General features: G+C 45.3%; 1 protein-coding gene across 1 annotated transcript in view; it reads right to left on the reverse strand.

The window, feature by feature from the left end:
- The window catches only part of POU2F3 (POU class 2 homeobox 3), a 126,891-nt gene extending 102,972 nt beyond the window's left edge, over window positions 1-23,919 (reverse strand). The window contains exons 1-2 of the mRNA XM_061593080.1: window positions 23,756-23,919; window positions 7,266-7,334 (exon numbers count right to left, since the gene is read on the reverse strand). Coding sequence (XP_061449064.1) covers window positions 7,266-7,334; window positions 23,756-23,783 — 97 coding nt within the window. The 5' untranslated portion in view covers window positions 23,784-23,919. The remainder of the gene's footprint in view (window positions 1-7,265; window positions 7,335-23,755) is intronic.
- Between the last annotated feature and the right edge of the window lie 953 nt (window positions 23,920-24,872).

Genomic DNA, 24,872 nt, shown 5'->3' on the forward strand with positions numbered 1-24,872 from the left:
GTTTCCCTGTTACTAAGCTACATGGTTTTCCCAAGCAGCCAGTGAAGATGATGTGGGTGGTACGATCAAAACCCCGAACTTCAATCTGTACTGCCCAAGTATGCTGAGCCACTAAGCTGTTGCTGTGGCAAGGTGTGCTTGCTGCACATACATCTCAGGCAGAGGTCACATTGCAACATGGGCACTGGATTGTTCATGATGTTAGACTACTGAATCGTTAAGGTTCCTATGGACACGCATCTTTCAAAATTGCAAAAATGCAGATGTCACAAGAACAGAATCGATGTTGCTGTTGCATGGAAACTATAACGTGCAACATATTTAGCAAAAGCTCTGCATTTTTTGTCAAGGCTGCTAGAACTTGCAAGGGAATATTTTGAATTGAAGCAGGAAATCTGGGAGGACACCAGAAGCAAGAACATGGAGAGGCAACGCCTCCCCCACTAAGGTGTCCAGAGAGAGGGTTATTGGCCCAATGCACCTTGAGTCTCTACTGTTGTTGCTTCCTCGGGAGCAACTGATCTGGTAAATGGTTTTTATAAAAACGATGAAAAATATCTTCCATACCATCTCAAAGAAACTTTGGTGGGAGACATTTTCTGAAAGCATTAAATTTACAGCTGAGGAGAAATCTCTCCTCCTCCTCCTCGGAACCTGAGTCTTAGGGAGAGAGAAAGAAAGAGATGGAAGGGCTGTGGCCGGTTGGAGGGGAACAATTCTGGTGCAAGGCCTGCTGGTTCCCACCCTGTAAGATTTAGAGGTAATGCAAGACAAAAGACCTTTAGCATTTTAGCACTGACACTAACCAAAAAAAGATGGTTTCAGTGCCGGTCCTACTCAAGGTAGACCCATTGAAGTTGATAGGCCTTTGATTCACTTGATAGAAATAGATTATAGGAAAAACTCAAAAACTCTAACATAGACGGACGCTTACTATTCTTGATAAAGTCACTATATGTTGTTCAGTAAAGCAAGCTATGAGACTCACAGACAGGGATTTTTAGTGAGAGAAGGAAACCTGCAATAAACGGGTTAAGCAGAGCAGAACAGAGCGCCAGGTTTGTCAAGGTCAGCAGCTGGTGGGCAAGTAGATAAGAAGGAACTTGCAGAAGCTCTGGTGTGGGGGAAAGTAGTTTGGAGTGAGAGAACTGTGCTTTAGTATTTTGTCAGTAAAGACTCTTACAAGAAACTTGCCTGGCCTGGCTTATTTACTGATCTATGCGTCCCTAGAATTTCTTCCTTGTATGATCTCTATACGCACACACCGACAGGGATTATGGGCCCAGCTTATCATACAAAGTAAGGGGTTCAAGTGACGTTGCTGCAGAGAAAAGAAAGTGCAAGAAAGAGGCAAGTAAGAGTGGACAACATGGCTGTAAACCTGTCATCCGGGATGCCGATGGAGAGACTGAATGCTGTAAACTACTCCAGCTGGAAATGGAGAATGAGAGCAGTTCTGATTAAAGAAGATTTGAATGATGTCGTAGAAAACCCCCCTCCGGCAGCTCCTTCAGCAGCGTGGACGAAGAAAGATGAGAAAGCGAAGGCTTTTATTACTCTGGGGCTGTCTGATTCTCAACTGTTGCTGGTGAGTAATGAGCCGACAGCTAATCAAATGTGGGAGAAGCTAAGGGCCGCTCATGAGCAGCAAACCGCAGGGAGCCGGCTGTGTTTAGCACGGAAACTTTATCAGATGCGTTTTACAGATGAAGTGACTATGACAGAGCATCTGGCTGAATTTCATAGATTATTTGCTGAACTTCAAGAAAGAGGAGTGCATCATAGTGACATTCAGATGGTCTATATACTGTTATCTTCATTTGATCGAAAATGGGATGTAATGGTCTCGAGCTTAGAAACTTTACCAGACGGAACTTTGAATTTGGACTTTGTAGAACAAAAACTTCAACAAGAATGGAATAGGAGACAAGAGAGTAAGAAGACTGAATTAAAAGAGACTGAGACTGTACAACAACATCAATATCAAAGAAACAGGCAAGACAATAAAATATGTTATTTTTGTGGGTCCCGAGGACATATACAGAGACATTGTTTAAGTAAGAAGAGAAATAACAGGGACTTTGGACGTCAGAGAACAAGCGTGAACTTTATTACTAAGGAGGACAATAAACTAATTAACTCTAAATGGCTGTTAGACAGCGGAGCGTCTAATTGCCTGATCACAGACTCTAGTTTATTTTACACATCAAAGCCAATACAGGAGAAGATTTATCTGGCTGACGGATCGACTCAGGACGCAATTGCAAGAGGCACGCTCAAGTTAAGTAATTTGGGAACTATATTGACAGATGTGTTATTAGTTTCTGGTTTAAAATATAACATTCTATCGGTACAAAAACTAGCTGAAATAGGTTGTAAAATTACATTTGAAGGGAATAGATGTTTTGTGAGAAAAGATGGTGAAATCTGTATGCAAGGGAAATTACAGAATCAAATGTTTATGGTAGAGAGCAAGCATGATAAACCCACGTGTGCCTGGATAGGAGTAAATAAAAACAAACACGAAAACTGTATACATGAATGGCACAGAAAATTAGGGCACGCACATTTTGAGAAAGTGAAAAATACCCCAAAGCATAGTCAAGATTTGGAACTAACACATTGTGAGCATGTGGATGAATGTGAGGTATGCTATAAAACAAAAATGACTGTGACTCCTGTAAATAAGAGCTGTGAAAGTACTACCACTAAACCCTATCGGCTCATACATGTGGATTTGGCTGGACCTTTCCAGTGCTCAAAAGGTGGGGAAAGATTTTATTTAGTAATTGTAGATGATTTTTCCAGATTTACACATGTATTCTTATTGAAAAAGAAAAGTGAAGCAGAAGATAAATTAAAGGCATTTATACAGAGGACAGAGACACAATATGGGGTTGTTATCAAAAATATCAAATCAGATCAAGGTGGGGAATTTACCAGTAATTCATTTAAAACATATTTGGAAAAGAAGGGAATAATACAAAGTCTCACTGCTCCCTTCAGCCCATCCTCCAACGGAACTGCAGAGAGGAGGAACCGGTCACCGCAGGATTCAATGAGAGCCATGCTGGCTGATGCAGATATCAATAACACCTATTGGGGTGAATGTATTCTGTACACTGCTTACATTCAGAACCGCCTTGTGCACAGAGTAATAGGCATGTCTCCATATGAGAAACTGACTGGAAGAAAACCCAGGGTAAAACACATAGAGCGTTTTGGAGCAAAATGCTGGGTGCATGTGTCAAAGCAGAAAAGGCATGGTAAATTAGCTTCAAGAGCTCAGGTAGGTCGTATTTTGGGATTTCAGAATTCATATTATAGAATTTGGTTGCCTGAGAAACAACAAGTAGTGTTAAGTAGAAGCATAAAGGTGATAGATAAACCTTGGAAAGACAGTCAAACAGTAATACTTGATGGTGCAAGCAAGCAGGAAGCAGCAGATGTTCCTTTTGGGCATCAAATACCATTAAGAACTGCATTGACTGACTTAATTCACAGTGGCAAACGTACTGTGAAAAGACTGAGGAGTGAAGACATGGCAATGCAAGATAAAGAGGTGCCAGGTACTAGTGCAGGAACAAGTGCAGACACAGGTGCAGGACCAAGTAAAATTGAGAGTGAGGAAGAAATGGAAATAGATACTGTTAGACGGTCAGAAAAAAAAACGAAAGGAAAACCACCTCATAGATTCACATTTAACGTTACACAAAAGAATGATGAGACAGATGAATATCCTGTAGAATGGGAAAAAGAAGGGCCAATAGACAAAGAAACAATGGATCTCATGTGGAAATACTGTATTGAAGAATGAAATATAAATGAGTGTTATCAAATAAAAGTGAACAAAACTCTGTAAAAATTGTATGAATAAAGAACAAAAACTGAAATGTAAATGTAAATAGATACTGTAAGGAAATATGTACTGAAGTGTATTGAAATGAAAAGTTAAGATTGTATAAAAGTAACAATGAACATGTAGTTTTGTAATCTGTGAGTCTCAGGTGGGGGCTGTTGTTCAGTAAAGCAAGCTATGAGACTCACAGACAGGGATTTTTAGTGAGAGAAGGAAACCTGCAATAAACGGGTTAAGCAGAGCAGAACAGAGCGCCAGGTTTGTCAAGGTCAGCAGCTGGTGGGCAAGTAGATAAGAAGGAACTTGCAGAAGCTCTGGTGTGGGGGAAAGTAGTTTGGAGTGAGAGAACTGTGCTTTAGTATTTTGTCAGTAAAGACTCTTACAAGAAACTTGCCTGGCCTGGCTTATTTACTGATCTATGCGTCCCTAGAATTTCTTCCTTGTATGATCTCTATACGCACACACCGACACTATATTCCAACACTAGTGCCAGAGTTAGAGTGGGTCCCACTGGCTCTCGGACAGATCCTTTTCTAATAACTAAAGGAGTCAAACAGAGATGTCCTTTGGCCCCTTTTCTATTTAATTCTACTTAAACGACATAATCACAGCAGTATCGGGAATGGACTTTTTTCCTCCTTCTTTGGGCCCAAGGAAAGTATCTATTCTATTATATGCGGATGACATGGCTTTACTATCAATAACTCGTAATGGACTCAAAAGGGCCTTGGCAAAGCTCTCATCCTACTGTATCACCGAAAACCTACAAATAAATTGTGCCAAAACAAAAATTTTGGTATTTGGCAATAGGACACCATTATACAAATGGTCAATTAATGGACATCCAATTGAGTAATCCCGGACCTTTAAATACCTCAGCATATTTTTCACTGATTCCCTTTCTTGGAGAAAGCATATTGAGCATACTAAACTGGCTGCTGTTAGAGTTAGCGGAACCATCTTGAACTTTTATCGCTCAGCAGGGGGTAACTTAGTTTCCCCTGCTTTAAAAATATTCCAGAGTAAAGTCGTACCAATGATACAATATGGTGCCCCAATTTGGGGATGGGAAAGTCCACTACTCAATCAGCTAGAGACAGTCCAAAATAAATTTCTAAAAAAAATCCTGTTCCTTCCTTCATCTACTCCAGCGGCATTAATTCGAGCTGAAACCGGGACCCCACCAGTTAGAGCTAGGATCCACTCAGCCCTGATAAACTTTTGGAAGGCGGATAAGCAACCCCCCCCCACGCCAAACTTTAAAAATCAGCGCAACAAATGCATGGTCAGATGAATTTTGGTCTGTCCAACTAACGAAAATTTGCCAACTTTATCATATCGATAGCAAAGCATTACAAGATCCTTCTAATAAAATCAGCTTTAAGGAGGCTATCCTTCAGCATTCCACGTGGATAGATAGGTTAGCCATAGTAAATTCCAACTTTACAAGATGGTATAACCTTTTCAAAACTGATCAAACAAAAGCAAATTATCTAGATTTTCTTATTTCAGTAAAGCTGCGCCATGCTTATACAGTCCTGAGATTCCAGACAATGCCTACGGCCTGTATGGCTGGACGTTATAATGGAATCCTTAGGGCCCAAAGATTGTGCATCTGTGAAGCCCTTGAGGAGGAAGACCTTCCACATTATTTATTAGAATGCTCCCTTTATAAGCATCCTCCGGCCAAATTTTTGGAAGAGGTATTGATCCACGTGCCCGAAGACTTACCTTCACGTATTTTTTTCCTTCTCTCAGATAGGGACCCAGGTATAACATATAGGGTCGCTCTATTTGCCTTAGCAGCACAGAAGCTGCGAAGGGATCATTTAGTCGAATTAGGACACGTCAGATAGGCACTCACGAGGCGAAATTGAATGTAATAACATTTATGATTTTAACTGTTTTCTTTTATAAAGTTTTGTCTATTTTAATGTGTAATTTTGGTCTGCGGCCTATGGCCAGACAACAATAAACAAACTGAAACTGATAGGCATGGCTAACTTTGGTGCATTAATTTCAGTGGGTCTACTCTGAGTAGGACATACTTGAACATAACCCAAAGTTTCAATTTAGAAGTTCTAGAGTGCAAATGTATACCAAGTTTGAAACACTTTGTATTAGATTGGTGGAAGGATTCTGCCATGTTTGGGAGAATGCTCAGTGTCCCAAAATTAAAGTTAGATCCCCAACAAATTGAGAAATTTCAAAAGAAGGAAAACAATTGCTTGGAGGTACAGTAAAATTAATGGAATTGGACAGATGGTGGCCTGTTTTACAAAAAGATCTCAGTGAGTCAGCTGTGGGGCTGGCACTACTTATGGGTTCTCGATGTTACAAGACTGGAGCCCCCAAGCCTTTTGAAAACAGCACTTATTCATCCTGGAGGAAACAGCCCTACATTAAAAACACTCCTTTGAACTTAATAACCCAGAAGGGTTTTCCAGGTTCTTGTGTTCATGTGCTTAACGAAGGACTAATTTGAGCTTTATTAACACACTTTTAGTGTGTCAGGATGATCTCACCTTGCCTAGGTCTCTGATGATTAAGATTGCAATCAGCAAAATCATCTTGAGGGGAAAACTGCAGGAGTTATTTTTGGCCCATGCCAGGTGGAGACTGGTGAAAAACACCACCTTCCTTGGGAAGCTACAAAGGTGGCAGCTTCCTCATAAACTTCCCCAATTTCCCTACAATATTACATCTATTGTCACTTTATTGCACAGAAGCATGATGCAATTAGAAGGCAGGGTGCAGGTTTCTCAGTTTGCTAGATGTGGATGGATTCCTGCAACACCATTTTAAAAATGCCCACTGAGCACTTAAGCTACCTATGCCAATGTCAAACAAGCAAACCAGGCAAAAAGTTCAAGAATGGAAGCAAGCCTGTTCCATTTCCCACTAAACCTTCCAGCTTAGGCCAAAACCACGAGGGTCATTCTGAACAGAGGCGGCAGAGGAAATGTCAAACACAAGTCCAAGTATGAGAGCCAGTGTGGTAGGACCTAGGAGACTCAGGTGCACATTGCCACTCAACCATGAAGTCACTGGCGCTCAGTCTAACCTACCTCACAGGGTCATTGTGCAGATAAAAAAGGGGGAGGCGTAGAACCAGGCACACCACCTTGATCTCCTTGGAAGATATAAAAAGTGGAATGTGAAGGAGGAGGAGGAAATGATTCTGTGATCAAAACCAATGGGGCTTTCATTTTGCCCAGAATGCAAGCTTGTCCCTCAAACCTGTCTCTGGATCCCAGACTTTGATGCAAACAAGCCAGCTGTTGCAGCAACCCATTTAGCTAAGCACTGGCTGTAACTTTGAGCTAGCATCTGTCCCTTTTGAACTTGCCAGTGACCTGAACTGGAACCAAAGCCCAGAGGACCCGGAGAAGAGAGATGCTCTTACCAGGCTCTATGTGGCTGACTTCATTCTGCACATCTGTGGAATCTGCCACGTCACCACTCATCTTGATATCTGAAAACAAACACAGCCCGGTTTTAATAGCACGGCACAATCCTCTAAGCAGAATCAATGAGTGTGTCGTTATAATAATATGCCGTCAGACTTTCAGGTTCCTAATTCCTACACATCCAGCGTCTGGAATATTGATAAGCTTGGACATTGCCATTCCCCCCCCCTCCTGTTGCTCTCTCTCCTCAACTCCCTTCCATTTACCGTTTAAGTCTTGTCCCTCATTCCTCTTTTAAGAGATTTTTTCCTTCATTCATTCCACTGGTCATAGCTCAAGGAAGACAGATGGCAATAGCGGGAGAACTTGGGCTGGCCTTTCCACAGGGCTTTTTCTGTAGAAACTGGGGAAACCCAGGAGAAAAGAATTGCTCCATGATTGCTCCTTGATCCTAATACCCAGGAGGTAGGCTGATATGTAAGGCACTGTCCAGGGCAACTAAGACAGAACAGAGAAAGGGACCATAGCTCAATGGTGGAGCATGCCGAAGATTCAATTGTCAGCATCTTCAGGTAGACCTGGAAATGTCCTCTGCCTGACACCCTGGGCAGCCACTGCCAGTCAGGGCAGGCAATACATAGACATTGGTCTGACTCGGTATAAGGCAGCTTCCTATGTTCCTAGGACAACTGCACACCTGGTGACAGAATAAAGTGTTGCTGGGTTGTATCCCATGTTAGTCCTATTCAGAGCAGACCCATTCAAATACTGTATGGCCTTAAGTTACTTGTGACTATTGATTTCAGTAGGTTTACTCTGAGTAGGGTTAGCTTTGGATATAGCCAATGAGCATTGTTAATCCTATCCTCCAAGAGTTCCACATTGATTATTGCATGAAATCCATGCAGCCTGTAAGCAGGCTAGTACAGCGACCCCCATATTACAGTCATACTCAGTATTTATAGTTTGCTGCATTCTTCCTTTCTTTTTTAAACATGATCAAAGCATTTCACTCAAGTTGGCTAGTGTTTATTTAGGTTTATTTATTTATTTAAAGCCATTTCTGCCCCACTACTCAGCCACAAAGGCTCCCTGAGTGGCTTACAAAATATTAATAGAAATGACAAACAAGAGACTCCCTGCCCACAGGCTTACAGTCTAAAAGACATGGCTGGGAAGAGAAAAGGTGTAATCTACTCCAGCCTTTCCCTAGACTGGCAACCTCCAGATGTTTTGCTGGCTGGGGGCTGATGGGAGTTGCAGTCCAAAACATCTGGAGAGCACCAGGTTGGGAAAGGCTGGTCTGCCCCACCTGGTAGTAGCACTCCAGGGCCTCAGGACAAGTGTTACAGATAAGGGCTGAGATGGCAAGGGAACAGCCTGCCAAAGTCATTTCTTGAGTTCCTGGCTGAGATGCGATTTGAAACAAGGACTGGCAGGCCCACCATCTGTGCCCTTGACCACTATATAGTCACACTAACTGGATTCTCTGGACTAACTGGGTTTGGATCTTTGGGGTTGTAGCTAATGTTAGCCCTACTCTGAGTAGACCCGCTGAAATCAATGGACACGACTAACAGGCTCATCCATTTCCATTGGCCTACTCTGAGTAAAACCTTCACTTTGTAGCTTGCCCATCTCTTCCAAAGACTTTTCAGTCATACTATCATAAAGGTGGTCCCTACTTTGCAAAAGAAAATTGTGACAAGACATCTTCTCTGAAAGCATTTTGCCTTCACTTGATTTTTTGTTGGTTACTCTCTCTTTCTCTTTTCCCCTGGAATTTTTAAGCAATTTACCCAGGAGATGACCATTCCTGCCTCTACCTTCCTGGATCCTGATTCTCTGTTCATCAGAGTTCACCAAAAATGAATTTGCAGGCCTGTGGGCATCACAGACTATGTTCCACTGTCTGTTCCCACTGAGTAAGGAACCAGGTGCAGAAAGAAAGGAGCCTGTATTTAAATAAACCTGGGTACCTTTGCAAGGACACTTTTAACTCTTTGCATCCTAACTGGAGGGGAGAGTTCTTTTTTTAAAAAGTAATTTGCATAAGCTTCCATTAGTCAATTCCCTGTGCTTTTTTTTTTGGTAAAGAACAGAAGGGTGATTTGCATCAGTTAATAACACTGTTTATAACGCTTTCCCTGCCTTTCTCTGCGGTTTTGCCAGGTGAGCTCTCCATTAAAGAGACATCACTTGGAATCAGGAAAAGCTCTGTGATGTGTAATTGTTCTTTTAAAATATGCAGACGGGATAATTGATGCCGCGTTTTCCATATCCTGCGTACTGCAAGACCGCAGAAAATTCAGGGATAACAAAAGATAATTTGAGGGTTTAGGAAAGGAGAACAGGCAACAAAGAAACTTGACGGAAGCAGGGAAGTCTCAGAAGAGTGTAACTTGGGGGCCCTTCAAATATTAGTTGAAAGCTGCCTTATACCAGACCGACAGTCTATTTAGCCCAGTACTGGCAACATTGGCTGGCAGCAACTCTCCATGGTTTCAGACAGGAGTCTCTCCCAGCCCTGCCTGGAGATGAGGGTGACTGAAGCCAAGACCTTCTGCAGGCCAGCCAGGTGCTGTGCTATGGCCTTCCCCCTTTTGCAATAGGTGCTTGTGGTATGGCCACACAAGGCAACGATCTCTTGAATGCTTTTTGCTTACATCTTGGAAGGGTATATTGGGGCGGGATAGGCCAAGGGCAACTATGGACAGCCATATCCCCAACCCAAACCAGGAGTGTAGATTGTTCAAACAAGAATCCCTGGTTAAGGGTCTTGCAGTGCAGTAGGTAGAGATCCAAATCATGGCCATAATGCTAGGCTCCAAGGTTTTTATCCCAGTTCTGGCCAGTCCAGAGGTTTCATATTGTCTGCCAATCACAGGGGCTGATGTCACATGCATATATGCTGGTGTTCCCTTTTTAAGGCTGAAGAGCCTCTGCATACACAGTCCTGGGTAGCTCACCGCACATGGTCCTGGCATCGGCTCATAGATTACCGGTGCAAATTCTTGACAGTGTGAATCTCACTGCATGAGCCCTGAATTTAGTGTGTGGCTCATCAGCATTCTGAGCACCTCTGCACAAAACATTCTTTTAGTGCACAAATTTGGTAGACCAAATTCAGACCCAGAGAACATCCATATACTCTTAAAATCTCCCAGTATGGTACCAGATAAATCAGCGGAGGGGATAAGAAGACAAGAAGAGCCCTTTCGGATCAGACCAAAGGCCCTTCTAGTCCAGCTTCCTGTTCCCAGACTGGCCAACCAGATGCCTGTTGGATTCCCAGAAGCAGAACGTGAGTGCAATAGCCCCACACCCACTTGTGTGACCTCCAGCAAGCTGATTTCAGAAGTATCCTGCCTGGTACTGGAGGAAGGACTCTGCCATCGTGATTAGTAGCTCTTGAGGTTTCTTCTGTCTCTCCCTGTCTCAGTTCTGTCATCCCCTGGCTGAAGTTGATCAGGTCTCCATGGAACAGGCAGGGAAAGTGGTGGACAATGGGGGAGGGAAGGGAATGGCCAAGAGATTGATTGATTGATTGATTGATTGATTGATTGATTGATTGATTGATTGCATTTATATACCGCCCATAGCCGAAGCTCTCTGGGCAGTTTACAACAATTGACTTAGAAAAGTCAAAGGCATATGCTGATCCCCCAGCTTTGAATTCAAGTAAAAATACAGCCTTGGATAGGCTATTATTGGGATGGAGTGATTTGTCACACAGTGGCGGCTGGTGGCTCCATGTCAGTGGGGCAGAAGAATCCGCTCCAGGCTTTGGTCCAAACTTCCAAGGAGCTGTTAGGTTTCAGCACCTTAGACAGCTCCTAAAAAGTTTGGATTGGAACAAGGAGGGGATTCCACTGCTATCAGCCGCCATTGTTATAATGGATGGACTGTAGCTCAATGCCCGTGCATCTGCTTTGGATGCAGACGGTCTCAGGTCCCCTGCCCGAAACCCTGGAGAGATGCTTCTCCCATTGATGTAGGCAACACTGAACTAGATGGACCAAAGGTTTGATTCGGTATAAGACAGGTTCCTATGTTCCTATACTGCTTCTGAATACAGTTGTCAGTAGACCTGTCTTTCCCCACGAATTGTCCTAAGCCAATGGTAAGATCTGCATCACCCCAGACTCTTAAACACCAGCAATTGTACAACAGCCAAGACACAAAACAAGACATACAAAACAATAGGGGACAATATTATACCAGGTCAGGCTTCTTGGCCATCTAGAGCAATGTTATCTACTCTGATTGGCAGCTGCTGTCCAGGTTCTAAGGCAGAGAGAGGTCTTAGCCATCACCTGCTACTGGATGCCTTTCATTGGAGATGCCCAGGGAAGGATATAAATGTATTAAAAAATACACCCCAAACCGCTTGATGTCTGGTGTCATGGGATGACTTGCATGTGTGAATGCACCATGTTAATTAAACACTTCAGACAGAATGCCAACTTCAGGAACCCTGGCTGGAGAACACTCACTCCAGGAACACCTGCTCCCAATCCCAGCCTAGCCCTGGTACGGAGGAATAGAGAACAGATCTCTGATCAGGATGTTTGGAGCTGTTGTTGACCTGTCAGATATAATTAAACTGGATTTAACATCAAACAAGCCGGGTTACGGTAACAGGGCTGCATCACGTGTAGTTAAACCAGCCAACCGCCCTGGAATTCCTAGTGTGGAAACACCTCCAGACTTGAAGCTATAAAGCAAATGAATTGCTGGCAATGTTGTTTAGGAAATGGGTCTGGTCTGGCACAAGAGGAATTCGCTGGGCTGACGGTGCACCAGACACAGCTTGTTAGCGATGTATGTGTGTGATCTTCCTTTCCTTTGCCCCTTACCATCACCGCATGAGGATGCCAACCAAAAGGCAGGACACAAATACTTGCTAAGGCAGCTCCAGTGCTTTAAAGGGTGAGAGCCGCCCCTCAAAGTCTTGCACAACGAAGCCAGACTAGTCAGTTTCATTACCACACAGAGCAAGTTTCATCCACTGGCTTTCCCACACAGCTCCCTTGCTTCAGTTGGACTGCAAGAGAAAGTGTTTCTAAGCAGCCAGAGAGAAGCAGTGGGAGTTTCTTTGGCACTGCTACTGCAGCCACCTGCACTGCAGAAGAGGCAAGCAACATTTCAGTCTGCCTCTTCAGCAGGAGGGTTTGCTACAAGCCAAAAAGTAGAAGAGGGGATGGATTTTTTTTGAAGTTTTCACTGTAGCCTCCTGTACTGCCAAAGAGGCAGACAGCATTTCAGATCAAATTTAAAAACTCAAAAGCCAATTGCCTCTCCAGCACATGGAAATACCTATGAACATTTGCTGGCTGTTCCCCTTAATCTTTCCGTTGCAATCCCCTGGGGCTCAGCTGAACATGCACCAAAAACTACAGATGGTCCCCAGGACACATGAGAAGACTACCCCATCTTGTGGGATATTTGTAGTAAACGTTAGCATCATCCAAAGCAGCTCTTTTATCTGGCTCAACTGAATAGACCTGAACACTGCAATCCAGTGCAAGTTTACTCAGTTCCATGTGGTTCAATGGAATTTACTCCCAGGTAGGCACATATACAGGATTGAAGGACTTAAATTTTGCAAGGTGAGATTTTCATGTTGCCATTTGATCTGACACACTCCTGTCATTTCTGTGTGCTGCTGAGGGTTGCCCGGGCTAGTTACTGTGTCGTCAGTCGTCACACACTGCTTCTTCGCACAAAAGCATGGCATGTCCTATATAATAACATTGCCATGTGGAAATATCTCAGTTATCCTCATAACAGCTTTGAAAAGTGGGTCTGATTTATGCTGCAGATTTGAGACTGAAGGCCAAAAGACATGTCACACATAAGCTCATGTAACAGTAGCCCAGCTGGCCATTTTTTTGGCACAAAAACTTGATTTGCAAGCAGATTCTCCCATGATAATGTTCCCCAGCAACTGATATTCAGATATATGCTGCCTCTCATCCTGGAGGTAGTATATAAAAGGTAGAGGTGTCCCCGCACTTATAGTGCGAGTCATTTCCAACTCTTAGGGTGACGTCTTGCAACGTTTACTAGGCAGACTGTATATATGGGGTGGGATTGCCAGTTCCTTCCCCGGCCTTTCTTTACCCCCCAGCATACGCCGGGTACTCATTTTACCGACCACGGATGGATGAAGTGGACCTTGACCCCTTTTACCGGAGATTCAACTTCCTCCTTCCGTTAGAATTGAACTCCGGCCGTGAGCAAAGCTTTGGCGGTGTTGCCGCCGCTTACCACTCTATGCCATGGAGGATCTCTGGAGGTAGTATATAGGCATCACTAAAAGCCATTGACAGCCTTGACCTCCATGAATTGGTCAATAATTCCCTTCTAAAGCCTTCTAAAGCCATCTGGGCTCCTGCTGGGAGGAAGGGCGGGATATAAATCAAATAATAAATAAAAATATGAATCTAACTTGGTGGCTATCACCACACCTTGTAGGAGAGAGTGCCATAGTTTAACCATATGCTATGCGAAGTAGGAGACTTCTCCTACTGCCAGAGGGCAGCTGAGGGAGACCCAGAGCTAGGAAGCCTGCTGTTGCACAGGCAAAGTCTCAGCCTAAGGAGGAAACTTAGAGGGGCAGTTCCGTGGAAGAACATCTGCCTTTCACACAGAAGGTCGGAGGTTCACGCCTTGGCACCTCCAGGTATTTATTTATTTAACAAAATTTATATATCTCTTGAATGTAATCTAAGTGGTCTACAAAGTAGAGGTGGGAGAGCCTTCCTGCCTGAAATCCTGGAGAGCTACTGCCCGTCAATGTAGGCAATACTAAGCCAGATGGACCAGTGGTCTAGCTCAGTCTAAGGCCACTTCCTATGTCTTGAGAAAAGATCTGTAGCTCAGTGGGAGAGCATCTGCTTTGGGTGTAGAAAGTCCCAGGTTCAATCCTGGCAATTTCCTGGTAAGGCTGGGACTGGCCTCCACCTGAAATCTTGGAGAGCTGCTGCCAGTCAGTGTGGACAACGTTGTGCTTGATGGACTCATGGACTGACTGTATAAGGTAGCTTCCTATGTTCACTGTTTAGTGAGGACCTTGCTGTCTGGGAGAGCCTGATGTCCAGCATGGATGGGCTGGACCAGTTCCTGAGAATACTTCACCGCCCAGAGAACAGCTCCAAATTGCAGCTCTGGGGGTTTACCATATGGGGGCAGCCACACATGCAAGATATCTGGTTCTTGTCCTGGTGGTTTCTAAACCCCCTCCCAAAGTGGCTTTTCAAGCAAGAACAACAACAGATGGCCAACCACTCACTTTATTTCCGCTGTTCAGGCATGCTGAGTGCCATTGCTAATGTAGCTAAAATGAGGCCACCCATGCACAAAGACCATGGTTTACAGAAGTATAAAAACAATTAAAGGTAGACCCTCTTAGGAGGGGAGAGAACCCCCAAAAGAGCCTGAGCATCCTCAGTGATCACAGAATGCTGGCTGAATGTGGGGGGGAAGAGAGGGAAAGGAAATCCACATGGGAGGAGAGGGAATGGACTGGAGTGACCTGGAGGAGGGCATGGCTGGCTGGCTGGCTGGCTGGCACACTAAACAGGAGCACGCCACATCACAACATTTTGTTGCAGGTCTCACTTGTATACCACTTTGTGCCTTTGTATTTAACACATCTTCCCACCTCGCATGACTCAGGGCCCTAAGGATGAGAATGGATTTCACTGGGGTTCAGCTTGCTCCGTGCTTCTCTGGTATCTTGGTATAACTAAGGAGATTTCTGAAGTTAATTGATGGATTTGAGCATGCACCCTTTGCACAGCATTTAGCACCTTGAATTAAGAATGTAAGAAGAGCCTGCCTGCTGGCTCAGGCCAAGGGCCCATCTGGCCCAGCAACCTGTTCTCACAGCAGCCAACCCGCTGCCCATTATGGGAAGCCTGCAAGCAGGACCTGAGCGCAAGAGCACTCTCCCCACTTATCATTCTTAGCAAATGGCATTCAGGAGCATACTGCCTCTGATAGCAGCCCTTGATAGCCTTATCCCCCATGAATCAGTCTAACCCTCTTTAAAACAGGATGAAAATGCCATTTGCATGCCCCCTCTCTGTACAGACGCACTGATATAACACTATGTGTGTGTGTGAGCTGCCTTGATGTGACCCTGCTTGCACCTCTTTCTGTAGCGTTCTACTGACTAGCCTGTGTGCTCCTGCACACTAGGAAACATCTTGCAGAGAGGAAGCTTACTGCAATCATGTGTACAATCGCATCAAAGTCAGCTTCCTTGCAGTGTTTTGGCGGTGCATGTTCTGTGAGTGTGGGCAGCTTATATGAAATAGAAAATGTGAATAAACTAAAGGGATCAATCGTTTAGGGTGGCAGCAACCAATTATCTGGAACTCCCTACCTACAAATAGGCACCTTGTGTGTATTGTTTTCAATGCCTGCTAAAACTTTTTTTTCCTTTAGGCAAAGACATGCCACTTTATCATGTCTATTTGTTGTTTTTTACTGTTGATTTTATTTGCAGTTTGATAAATCTGATAATGTCTGCTTGTTTTCAAGTTTGATCTTATCAGTATTTTTCTGTGTTTCATGTAAACTGCTTAGTAGTTTTTTTTAAAAAAAATTAAGCGGTATATAAATCTTGTTAAATAAATAAGTAAAGGGATTGAAAGCAAACTGAACTTGCAAACAGAATTCAGTACCTAATTTAGATCTTAAAATAAAAATAAAGCATACTAATGGAGGATTCCAGTTTAGAACCAGGACCAAGTAACTGAGAAGTAGAAAATCCTGGTAGAAATTTCAAAGGCATCCCTAAGGAGCACACAGTGACGTTTGTGGCAGGAATGAACTTGGGACTTCACAGCTCATAACTCATCTTCTCAATCACTAAATGATATCTATTCTAAAAATTGTTTCTAAGAGTATGCCTAAGCTACAAAACTAAAGCACCAAGTGACTCTCCTATGTGGCCAATGGGATCACTGCAATCTTTAAAATCCCATTGGTTGGCTACACAATAAGCAAGTTTCTAATCCTCATGTTTCTCCCCCTAAGTCTCATGATTTCATGTTAAGACTACTGAACAGCTAGAAATAAAAGAGGGTAAAACAAAAGCCAGCATTTTACAGTTTTGTAGGATGCATAATTGCATAGAATTTTCATAAATGAAAATTTGTGATACTCTCCAGCTTGTAGGATTTCACCTTTCACATATCCAAGATCCTTCCACCCCCCCAATAGCTGGCCACCATGTTTGTGATATGCTTACTGCAAAGCCCTAACTGACGCCGGTCAGCTGGTGCCCTGCTAGTTCATGCCATATCCTTGAACTTATGCCCGTTGGTGTTTAAATTATTATTTATTATTAAATTTTATTTATACCCCGCCTTTCGACCAAAGGCCCTCAAGGCAGCTTACAAAGACAAATAAACACAGGTATAAAAATACAATAAAAATAAATGAATTGCCCTTCCTTCCTTTGAACACGGCAAGGCAAAGCCCAGACTGCTGTTCAACTGACGTGCCCCCAAGAGAAAGATACCCATGAGCACAGAAAAACAGGCTGCAGTTGCACTTGCTAATTTACACACACATACACTCATGAGAGACTTATGTGATGACAGCTCTGTTGATCCAGAGACAGACCTAGGATTCCTTCCGTGCCAGCCATTGCTGTGAATACATTTGTTAAAGAAAGCCTGAACAAGCTCAAGCAAAGGCTGATATTATTAAAAGGGGCGAATGTCCCTTTTTCGGGCAAGGTTTTGGAGCGGGTGGTTGCCAGCCAACTCCAGGCACTCTTGGATGAAACCGATTATCTAGATCCGTTTCAATCCGGTTTCAGGCCCGGTTTTGGCACCGAAACAGCCTTGGTCGCCCTGTATGATGACCTTTGTCGGGAGAGGGACAGGGGGAGTGTGACTCTGTTGATTCTCCTTGATCTCTCAGAGGCGTTTGATACCATCGACCATGGTATCCTTCTGGGGAGACTCGTGGAGTTGGGTGTCGGGGGCACTGCTTGGCAGTGGTTCCGCTCCTACTTCGAGGATCGTCACCAGAAGGTAGTGCTTGGGGAACATCACTCGACACCATGGACTCTCCATTGTGGAGTCCCCCAGGGATCGGTCTTGCCCCCCATGCTTTTCAACATCTACATGCAGCCGCTGGGTGCGGTCATCAGGAGTTTTGGAGTGCGTTGCCATCAGTACGCTGATGACACGCAGCTCTATTTCTCCTTTTCATCTTCCTCAGGTGAGTCTGTTGATGTGCTGAACCGTTGCCTGACCGCGATAATGGACTGGATGAGAGCTAATAAACTGAGACTCAATCCAGACAAGACCGAGACATTGTTGGTGAACGCCTTCCCTGCTCAGATGGTGGATGCTTACCCTGTTCTGGATGGGGTTACACTCCCCCTGAAAGAACAGGTACGTAGTTTGGGGGTTCTTCTCGACTCTTCCTTGTCTCTCGAGGCCCAAGTGGCCTCGGTGGCACGGAATGCGTTTTACCATCTCCGTCTGGTAGCCCAACTACGCCCCTATCTGGACAGGGACGACCTCACCTCCGTTGTCCATGCTCTGGTAACTTCAAGATTGGATTACTGTAATGCGCTCTACGTAGGGCTGCCCTTGAAGACAGTTCGGAAGCTTCAGCTGGTGCAGAACGCAGCTGCCAGATTATTGACGAGGACCAGTCGGTCTTCGCATATAACAGCTGTTCTGGCGCGTCTGCACTGGCTTCCTATTTGCTTCCGGGCAAGATTCAAGGTGCTGGTTTTGACCTATAAAGCCTTACACGGCGTGGGACCTCAATACCTTGTGGAATGCCTCTCTCGCTATGAACCTACCTGTTCACTTCGTTCAGAATCTAAGGCCCTCCTCCGGGTACCAACCCATCGGGAAGCCCGGAGGGTGGTTACGAGATCTAGGGCCTTTTCTGTGGTGGCCCCTGAGTTGTGGAACAGCCTCCCCGAAGTGGTACGCCTGGCGCCTACACTTCCATCTTTTCGGCGCCAGGTAAAGACCTTTTTATGCTCCCAGGCATTTTAATCTTCTTAACTTTTTTAATCTTTTAATCTGTATTTTAATTTTTGTGGTATTTATTTTGTTTTTGCTGTGCTTTTCGTGGTTTGTTTGTATATGTTTTTGTATTTTTATTATGATATATTGTATTTTATTTTGTTTGTTCACCGCCCTGAGAGCTATTTCGCTAAGGGCGGTATATAAATTGAAATAATAAATAAATAAATTATTACTATTATTTATCCTGCAAAATGGCTTATAACATTTATTACCATGCAATTAAAGTAACAATCAAAATAATCCAGTGAGCCTAATATTGACTTAAAACGGGCAAATCAATCCAGCTGCCACATTAAATTGGGGATGGCCAACCTGTGGCCCTCCAGATGTTGTTTGGACTCCATCACCCCCCAAAATGGAATGCAGGAAGCTGCTAATACCAAGTCAGACCATCAATCCATCTAGGTCTGCATTATCTGCAGTGACTAGCAGCTGCCCTCCAAGATTTAAAACAGGAGACATTCCCAGCACTACTGGAGATGCCAGGGACCTTCTGCACTGAGCGATGGTCTTTCCCAGCCACCATTGCCATCATCCCATCAGGGTAGTCCAACAACGTCTGGAGGGCTACAATTTCCCCTCTCCTGCCTAAAATTAAAACAGCCCCAGTGGACAGCATTTCCTTTAAGTGGCGCATAAGCTCGGCAGAGCAGGTGATGACTGAACAGATATGGGGAAGGCGTTCTAGAGACATGGTGCCACCACAAACAAGACCCTGCCAATGGTCTCTGCCCCACATCTCTTTGGAGGTGGGGGGATCAGAACTGACCTATAAAGAAAGCCTCAGCAGCCAGGCAGGATCATGTGGTCCTTCGTTTTAGACCATTTCGAGCAGCAGTGGGTAACTGATTGTCCTCCAGATATTGGACTCCAAATCCTGTCAGCTGCAGCCAGCATAGCCAATGGTCAGAGATGAGTGGAATTGGAGTTCACCTATCTCTGGAGCACTACAGGGAGGGTCCCCAGACCCAATTTTGGGCTTCTAGGCTGAAACCAGCACTTTGAACTGGGAATAGAACCAAACAGAAAGCCTCGAAGCAGTGCTGAAATATATTCCCAACAGCCTCACACAGTTGTATTCTGAACTGGTTGCAGTGCCTGAGAAGTAGTCAAAGGCAGCCCTGTGTAAAGCACATTGAGCAATCCAGCACAGACGTTATTGTGGCCAGCTCACATGTCGCATCATGTTCAGCCAGTCACCTATCCCCTGAAACATTGCTCAGGATGCTGCTCAGATCTGGGATCTTGCACTTCCAATGAGAAAGCACCCTATCTACTGTTACAGATTTGTGTCCTGAACAGGCAGCAGGGTTGAGAGTGTTTCTTTTGGATCCACTATAAAAGGGAGAACTGGATGCAGGGGTGTAGTCATCCAGGGTCTTGGGGGGGGTCTTAGACCCCTTACTTTTTTTGGAGCAGGGTCCCAGCAGAGTCCCTATGTCTCCAGCATCCTACGACCCAATCAGCCTGAAATGGGAGTGTATTAGCCAGTGAGAGGAATCTTCTAACATGCTTCCTTGTCCTTTCCTGATGATTGGAGTGAAAGGAGGTGAGTCAGCCACTGAGAAGACTCTTCTCAGTAGCTAACACTTTCCCCTTTCGTGCTGATTTGACTCCTAGGGACACCTCTTAGGGTCTCATTCTCAACCCAACAGCAAAAAAGGGGGGAAGGTGTGACTATAATGAAGGGACCCTGTACTGCCTAATTTGCAACTACACAACTGACTGGATGTCAGGAAGCTGTTGCACCATGAAACCAATGGTGCCCGTCTTGTATCTCTTAGGGAGATGCCTGTGCTTCTGCATAGGAAACCAGGTGCCATGAGTGAAGACAGTTTCGGGTAATAACATGGCAATGAAGGCTCTGAAATGGCATTGCAGATAAATGTCCCGAGCGTGGCAGGTAGGATTATCCCTGGGGATAAAGGAACCAGCCTTGTACATCCCTGAACTGTGGCCTGTGATGTTCTTGCTTGTAGGGTAAATATGGTAAGTGCTGTTTATATAGAAGACATATGGTAAGTGGAGTGAAAGAGGAGGGGGGAGTACATGAGCAGTAGAATGCTGGATGATTGGCTGAGCGTTTCGCTGGGAGTATAAATGGAAGAATGACAGTTGAATCTGGGTGGATGTTAGTAGGGTGGAGAAGAAGGTGTTTGGTGGTGGATGTTGGGAGTGTGGAGAAAGAGGTGTTTGAGGGGGGAGGTCAGGAGTGTGGAGAAAGAGGGAGTTGGAATTCTGATTAATAATAAGTCAAGTACAAAACAGGAATAGATGAAACCATACGCTTGTGAAACATTCTAAAACTAATCTTGTTATTTCTGATATTTAATAAATACTTATTTGGTTTACCAAAGGTCTGATCCTTGGCTGGGGGATATACATACCAGAAGGGAGGGTAAGGTAATTACCAAGGCTGAAGAGAAACAGTATCTAATGGTGGCAGCGGTGAAGGGAGGAATAATAACAATTCAAGTATCCAGAGCAACCCAGAGTTGTATGCGTTATCTATAAAGATACAAGGGGGTTGGGAACAGCATAAGCACGCAGTCACAAAAGTAACCAGCTAGAGAGAGACTCAGGCAAAGTCTCTGGGAGTATTGGTTATAGGATGTGACTGGTGGTGCTGCCTAGCAGGGGGATCTAGTGAGATCTGTGCTAGAGCGGAGTGAGAAACCATATAAAGGTCCGGACTGGTGGTATCCCTGGTGGTGCCTAGTGAAAGGCAGTAGCCACAAGCAGGTGGGAACCTGACAGGGAGAACCAGGGAAGGACATCATATGGCCCTTTTATCACTCCTTGTGATCCCTTCGCTCACTTTGCCAACCTTTTGGACTACAACTGTCATCAGCTGTGATCCAAAAAATCTGGACAGCATCAGGTTGGCAAAGGCTGGTTTCCCTGTCTGTAACTTCAAAAGTGAGAAGACACATTCTAGAATATGACATCTTTTCCCCCCAATCCCAAATGTGTTTTTCTGTGAGGCAAGGGAATCTGGTAAGGACTGCTGGGTCATGAGGGAGAAAGCACCTAGCAACTGCTCAGGGGCCCTGTCGATGCTTCACCTTCTCCCACTTGTCAAAAAGAGGTGCTAAAGCTTAACTACTCTGAAAAAGAGAAACTGGGAAGTACCAAATGCAGGAAAAGAAGGGAGGAAGCCTCCCGGTGCATAGAAATATCTTTATTGAGCACAATGTGCTTGGAATGTAAACCCTCCTTCAGCTGCACTCTTTAGGAGCCAGGGTTGGACTAGGACCCAGGACACCAGGGGTTCAAATCCTCACTTGACCATGAAGCTCGCTGGGTGACCTTGGGCCAGTCATTCTCTCTCAGCCTAACCTACCTCACAGGGTTGTTGCAAGGATAAAATGGGAAGGGGAGAAACCATGTTTGTATGCCACCTCGAGCTCCTTGGAGGAAAGGTGGGATATAACACAGCAACAGCAACAACTTGGCTTAGCTTGCTCCCTCTGATGGAAAAAAGGGAAGGCCTGCCCTCCCCAATCAGCCTGCCTATTGGAGGTCTTCCTTCACCTCTGAATTTCTCTAGGTCAGGTGTGAGGAATGTTGCTGGGCTATAGCACCCCGGCCGTTAGCTATGGGAGTTGTAGTTCAGCAACATCTGGAGGGCCAAAGGCTCCCCACACTGAATGTAGGAACAGAAGAAGCCTCCTTATACAAGTCAGAGCCTTGCCTCATCTAGACCAATATTGTCCTCACTGACTTGCTGCTGCTCTCCAGGATTTCAGATTATGTCTCTCCCAGCCCTCTCTGGAGATGCCAGGGATTGAACCAGGGACCTTTGGCATGCTAGGCAGATGTTCTGCTACTGAGCCATGGCCCTTCCCCCCTCCATCTGTGCGTGCAAGGCGGCATCTCAAGATCATCCATCAAGTCTGCCTGACTGTCCAGTCTGCCCTCAGGAGCAGCAGCAATTCAGGTGCCCAGATACAGGATTGATTTTCCTTCCAGTCACTATCTCTGTTAGGTTCAAGCTGCGAGCTGGAGATGGCTCAAGAGAGGAGGCCAGGAGGGTCAGGAGCAGCTCCCAAAAATGCAGGGAAGAGGAGGCTTCCTTCTTTCATCTACATCCACACACAAAGAGTAGGTGCTAAAGAAGGTACTCCCCCTGTGTGGACACAAGGTGTCCTCCCCCTGACACTGTGCCACCTGCTTAACCAGAGCTTGGAAAAGTTACTTTTTTGAACTACAACTCCCATCAGCTCAATCCAGTGGCCATGCTGGCTGGGGCTGATGGGAGTTGTAGTTCAAAAAAGTAACTTTTCCAAGCTCTGCAAATCTACAGATCACTCGGTCTGTCTTCTTAGCCATCAGTCAGACCTAGGGATGGGTGAGAATTTTGATTCAGTTCGCATTTCAAGCAGAATTGATCAAATTCACAATTTCCGAAACAATATGAGAACAGAAACGCAGCCGTCCTTCGAAATTCGTATGTATTAGAATTTTGGATGCAGTTCACCAACTAAACAACATTTACAAAAATGCAGATATTAGGGGAAAGTGTGCCTAAAAATGCATACATGAGTGAAAATAACATGCAAAAAGGCAAAACTGCCTACAAAAATGTGTTTGTTTGGAGAAATTCGCACTAAAACGGTGGAGAATTTTCATTTAAAAAAAAAATAATTCACAGATTGCTGTAGAAATGTAATGGAAATGGACAGCCTTCAAGTCGATCCTGACTTATGGCTAGCCTATGAAGAGGGTTTTCATGGTAAGCAGTATTCAGAGGGGTAGAGAACTGAATTTAACACTGGAAAAAATGAGAAATGGAGAGAACTGAAACAGACAGATCCTTCCATCCCTAGTCAGACCCCATAGCGCTGCATCGGTGTTGCCAAGGTGTTGCTCCACAACCCCCCCTTTTTTAAAAAAAAATCCATGCCAGAGCTGATTCTTGGAAGAAGAGAGGATTCCAGAGCATGTGCAGAGAGCATCTTACAGAGTCAGCCATGGATGGCCCCCTGTACACCTGAGAGGAGCAGAAGGGACAGGGAATGCCTCCAGGTCAAAGGGCACAACGGTCACATTGAGCCTGAGCCGCAGTGCCTATGAGGTTCCTGTCTTAGGATAACGCAACGTTCCCCATCTCTCTCCTCCTTGTCCCACTGGAGCTGATCACTCCCTGCACAATCCACCCACCTCACCAGATCAGGTTGCTGTTCTAATCACATGCACACACACATACACACCCATCAAAACAGTGAGCGATCAGAACAGTCAGGAGCCTGTTTGGGGTGGAACCGACAGCTCCAGGTGCCCCTCGGGGCTTTTCCAAGGGTACAGCTTTGGCAGCAGGCCTCCTCTCGCTCCCCAGCCTTCCACGATAACAACAGCACAAGCCATCTCTCCCTCTCCCTCTCTGCCTTGCCCCCGAGAGGCCTTACCTGCATGCACCGGGTCCAGATTCACCATCCTGCCGGCAGAGAAGTACCTGCTGCAACCTGGCCAGCCCCCGCCCAAGGTGGTGGCCCGTGGGGCTGCCAGCTTCCCTCTGCCCCCTCCGCCCCGATTCCCCTGCTGCCGCTGCTTCACTTGCCAGCTGCTCCTAGCACCTCTGGCTCCGCAGTGCTCCTTGCCACATTGAGGCAGGTAAGCACATTGCCCTGCTGGGGCCGCACCCCCTTCACATTTCTCATCTTGGGCAACGAGGATGATGATTTTTTTTTATCATTAAAAAAAACACCATCCTAGGAACCTGGCAGGCAGCCTATGCAAAGCAGGTGATTTGCATACTAGTAACTTCATTTGGGCAGAGTCCCTGCAGCACAGGCAGGAAGGAGGTATAGCAGAGCAGAGCAGGGATGTGTGTGTTTGTTGGAAAAGCAGGCAACTCCCCCCACACACACCTGAACTCTGCTCGGGATGTGCAGCAAAGGAGGGGCTCTCAGAGCAATACAGGGGGAGGGGAACGGTGCCCCAATATCCATCCTCTGTAGGAGATGTGGATGGCTTCTTCTTGGAAAAAGAGAGTTTAAGTCAGGGCAAGGCACCTGCCTGGGCACGTTGGAAGTGGGCTATCGAAGCAGGGAAAGGAAGGTTTCTCCTGAGTGACTGCTCAGCTCAGAGAGAGGGCTTTTGATCTTCAAAGACCCAAAAGCAAGTTCAGGTAATTGCAACTTCATCCCAAACAGTCCTGGGAGAGCAGGTGGATGCCCGCCTGCACCAGCGCAGATCTGCGTGGGCATGGGAGAAAGACCGGGGGGGGGTCTGATTGCAATGCTGTGCTGGTGACTAAGTGTTAATGATACTGATCTGTACAAATGGAGAAAGAAACTCAGGCCCAAGGAGACAGGCAGGGAGGAGACATGACTTGCCCAAGGTGCCAGGGAGACTCAGTGGCAGAGAAAGGATCCAAGGTTATGAGACGTTCTCTATCTGGCCAGCAGCGTTATCTGCACTGCCCACTCCAGGCCTTGTTGTGCTCTTGTGCCGGGCATAGTCGCTCAGACACTTCTGGCTGTCATAAGGTACCTTTACAAAATGCAGCTGCAACCAATAATG

The sequence above is a fragment of the Rhineura floridana genome, chromosome 12 (genome assembly GCF_030035675.1).
Source record: "Rhineura floridana isolate rRhiFlo1 chromosome 12, rRhiFlo1.hap2, whole genome shotgun sequence".
Taxonomy (NCBI): domain Eukaryota; kingdom Metazoa; phylum Chordata; class Lepidosauria; order Squamata; family Rhineuridae; genus Rhineura; species Rhineura floridana.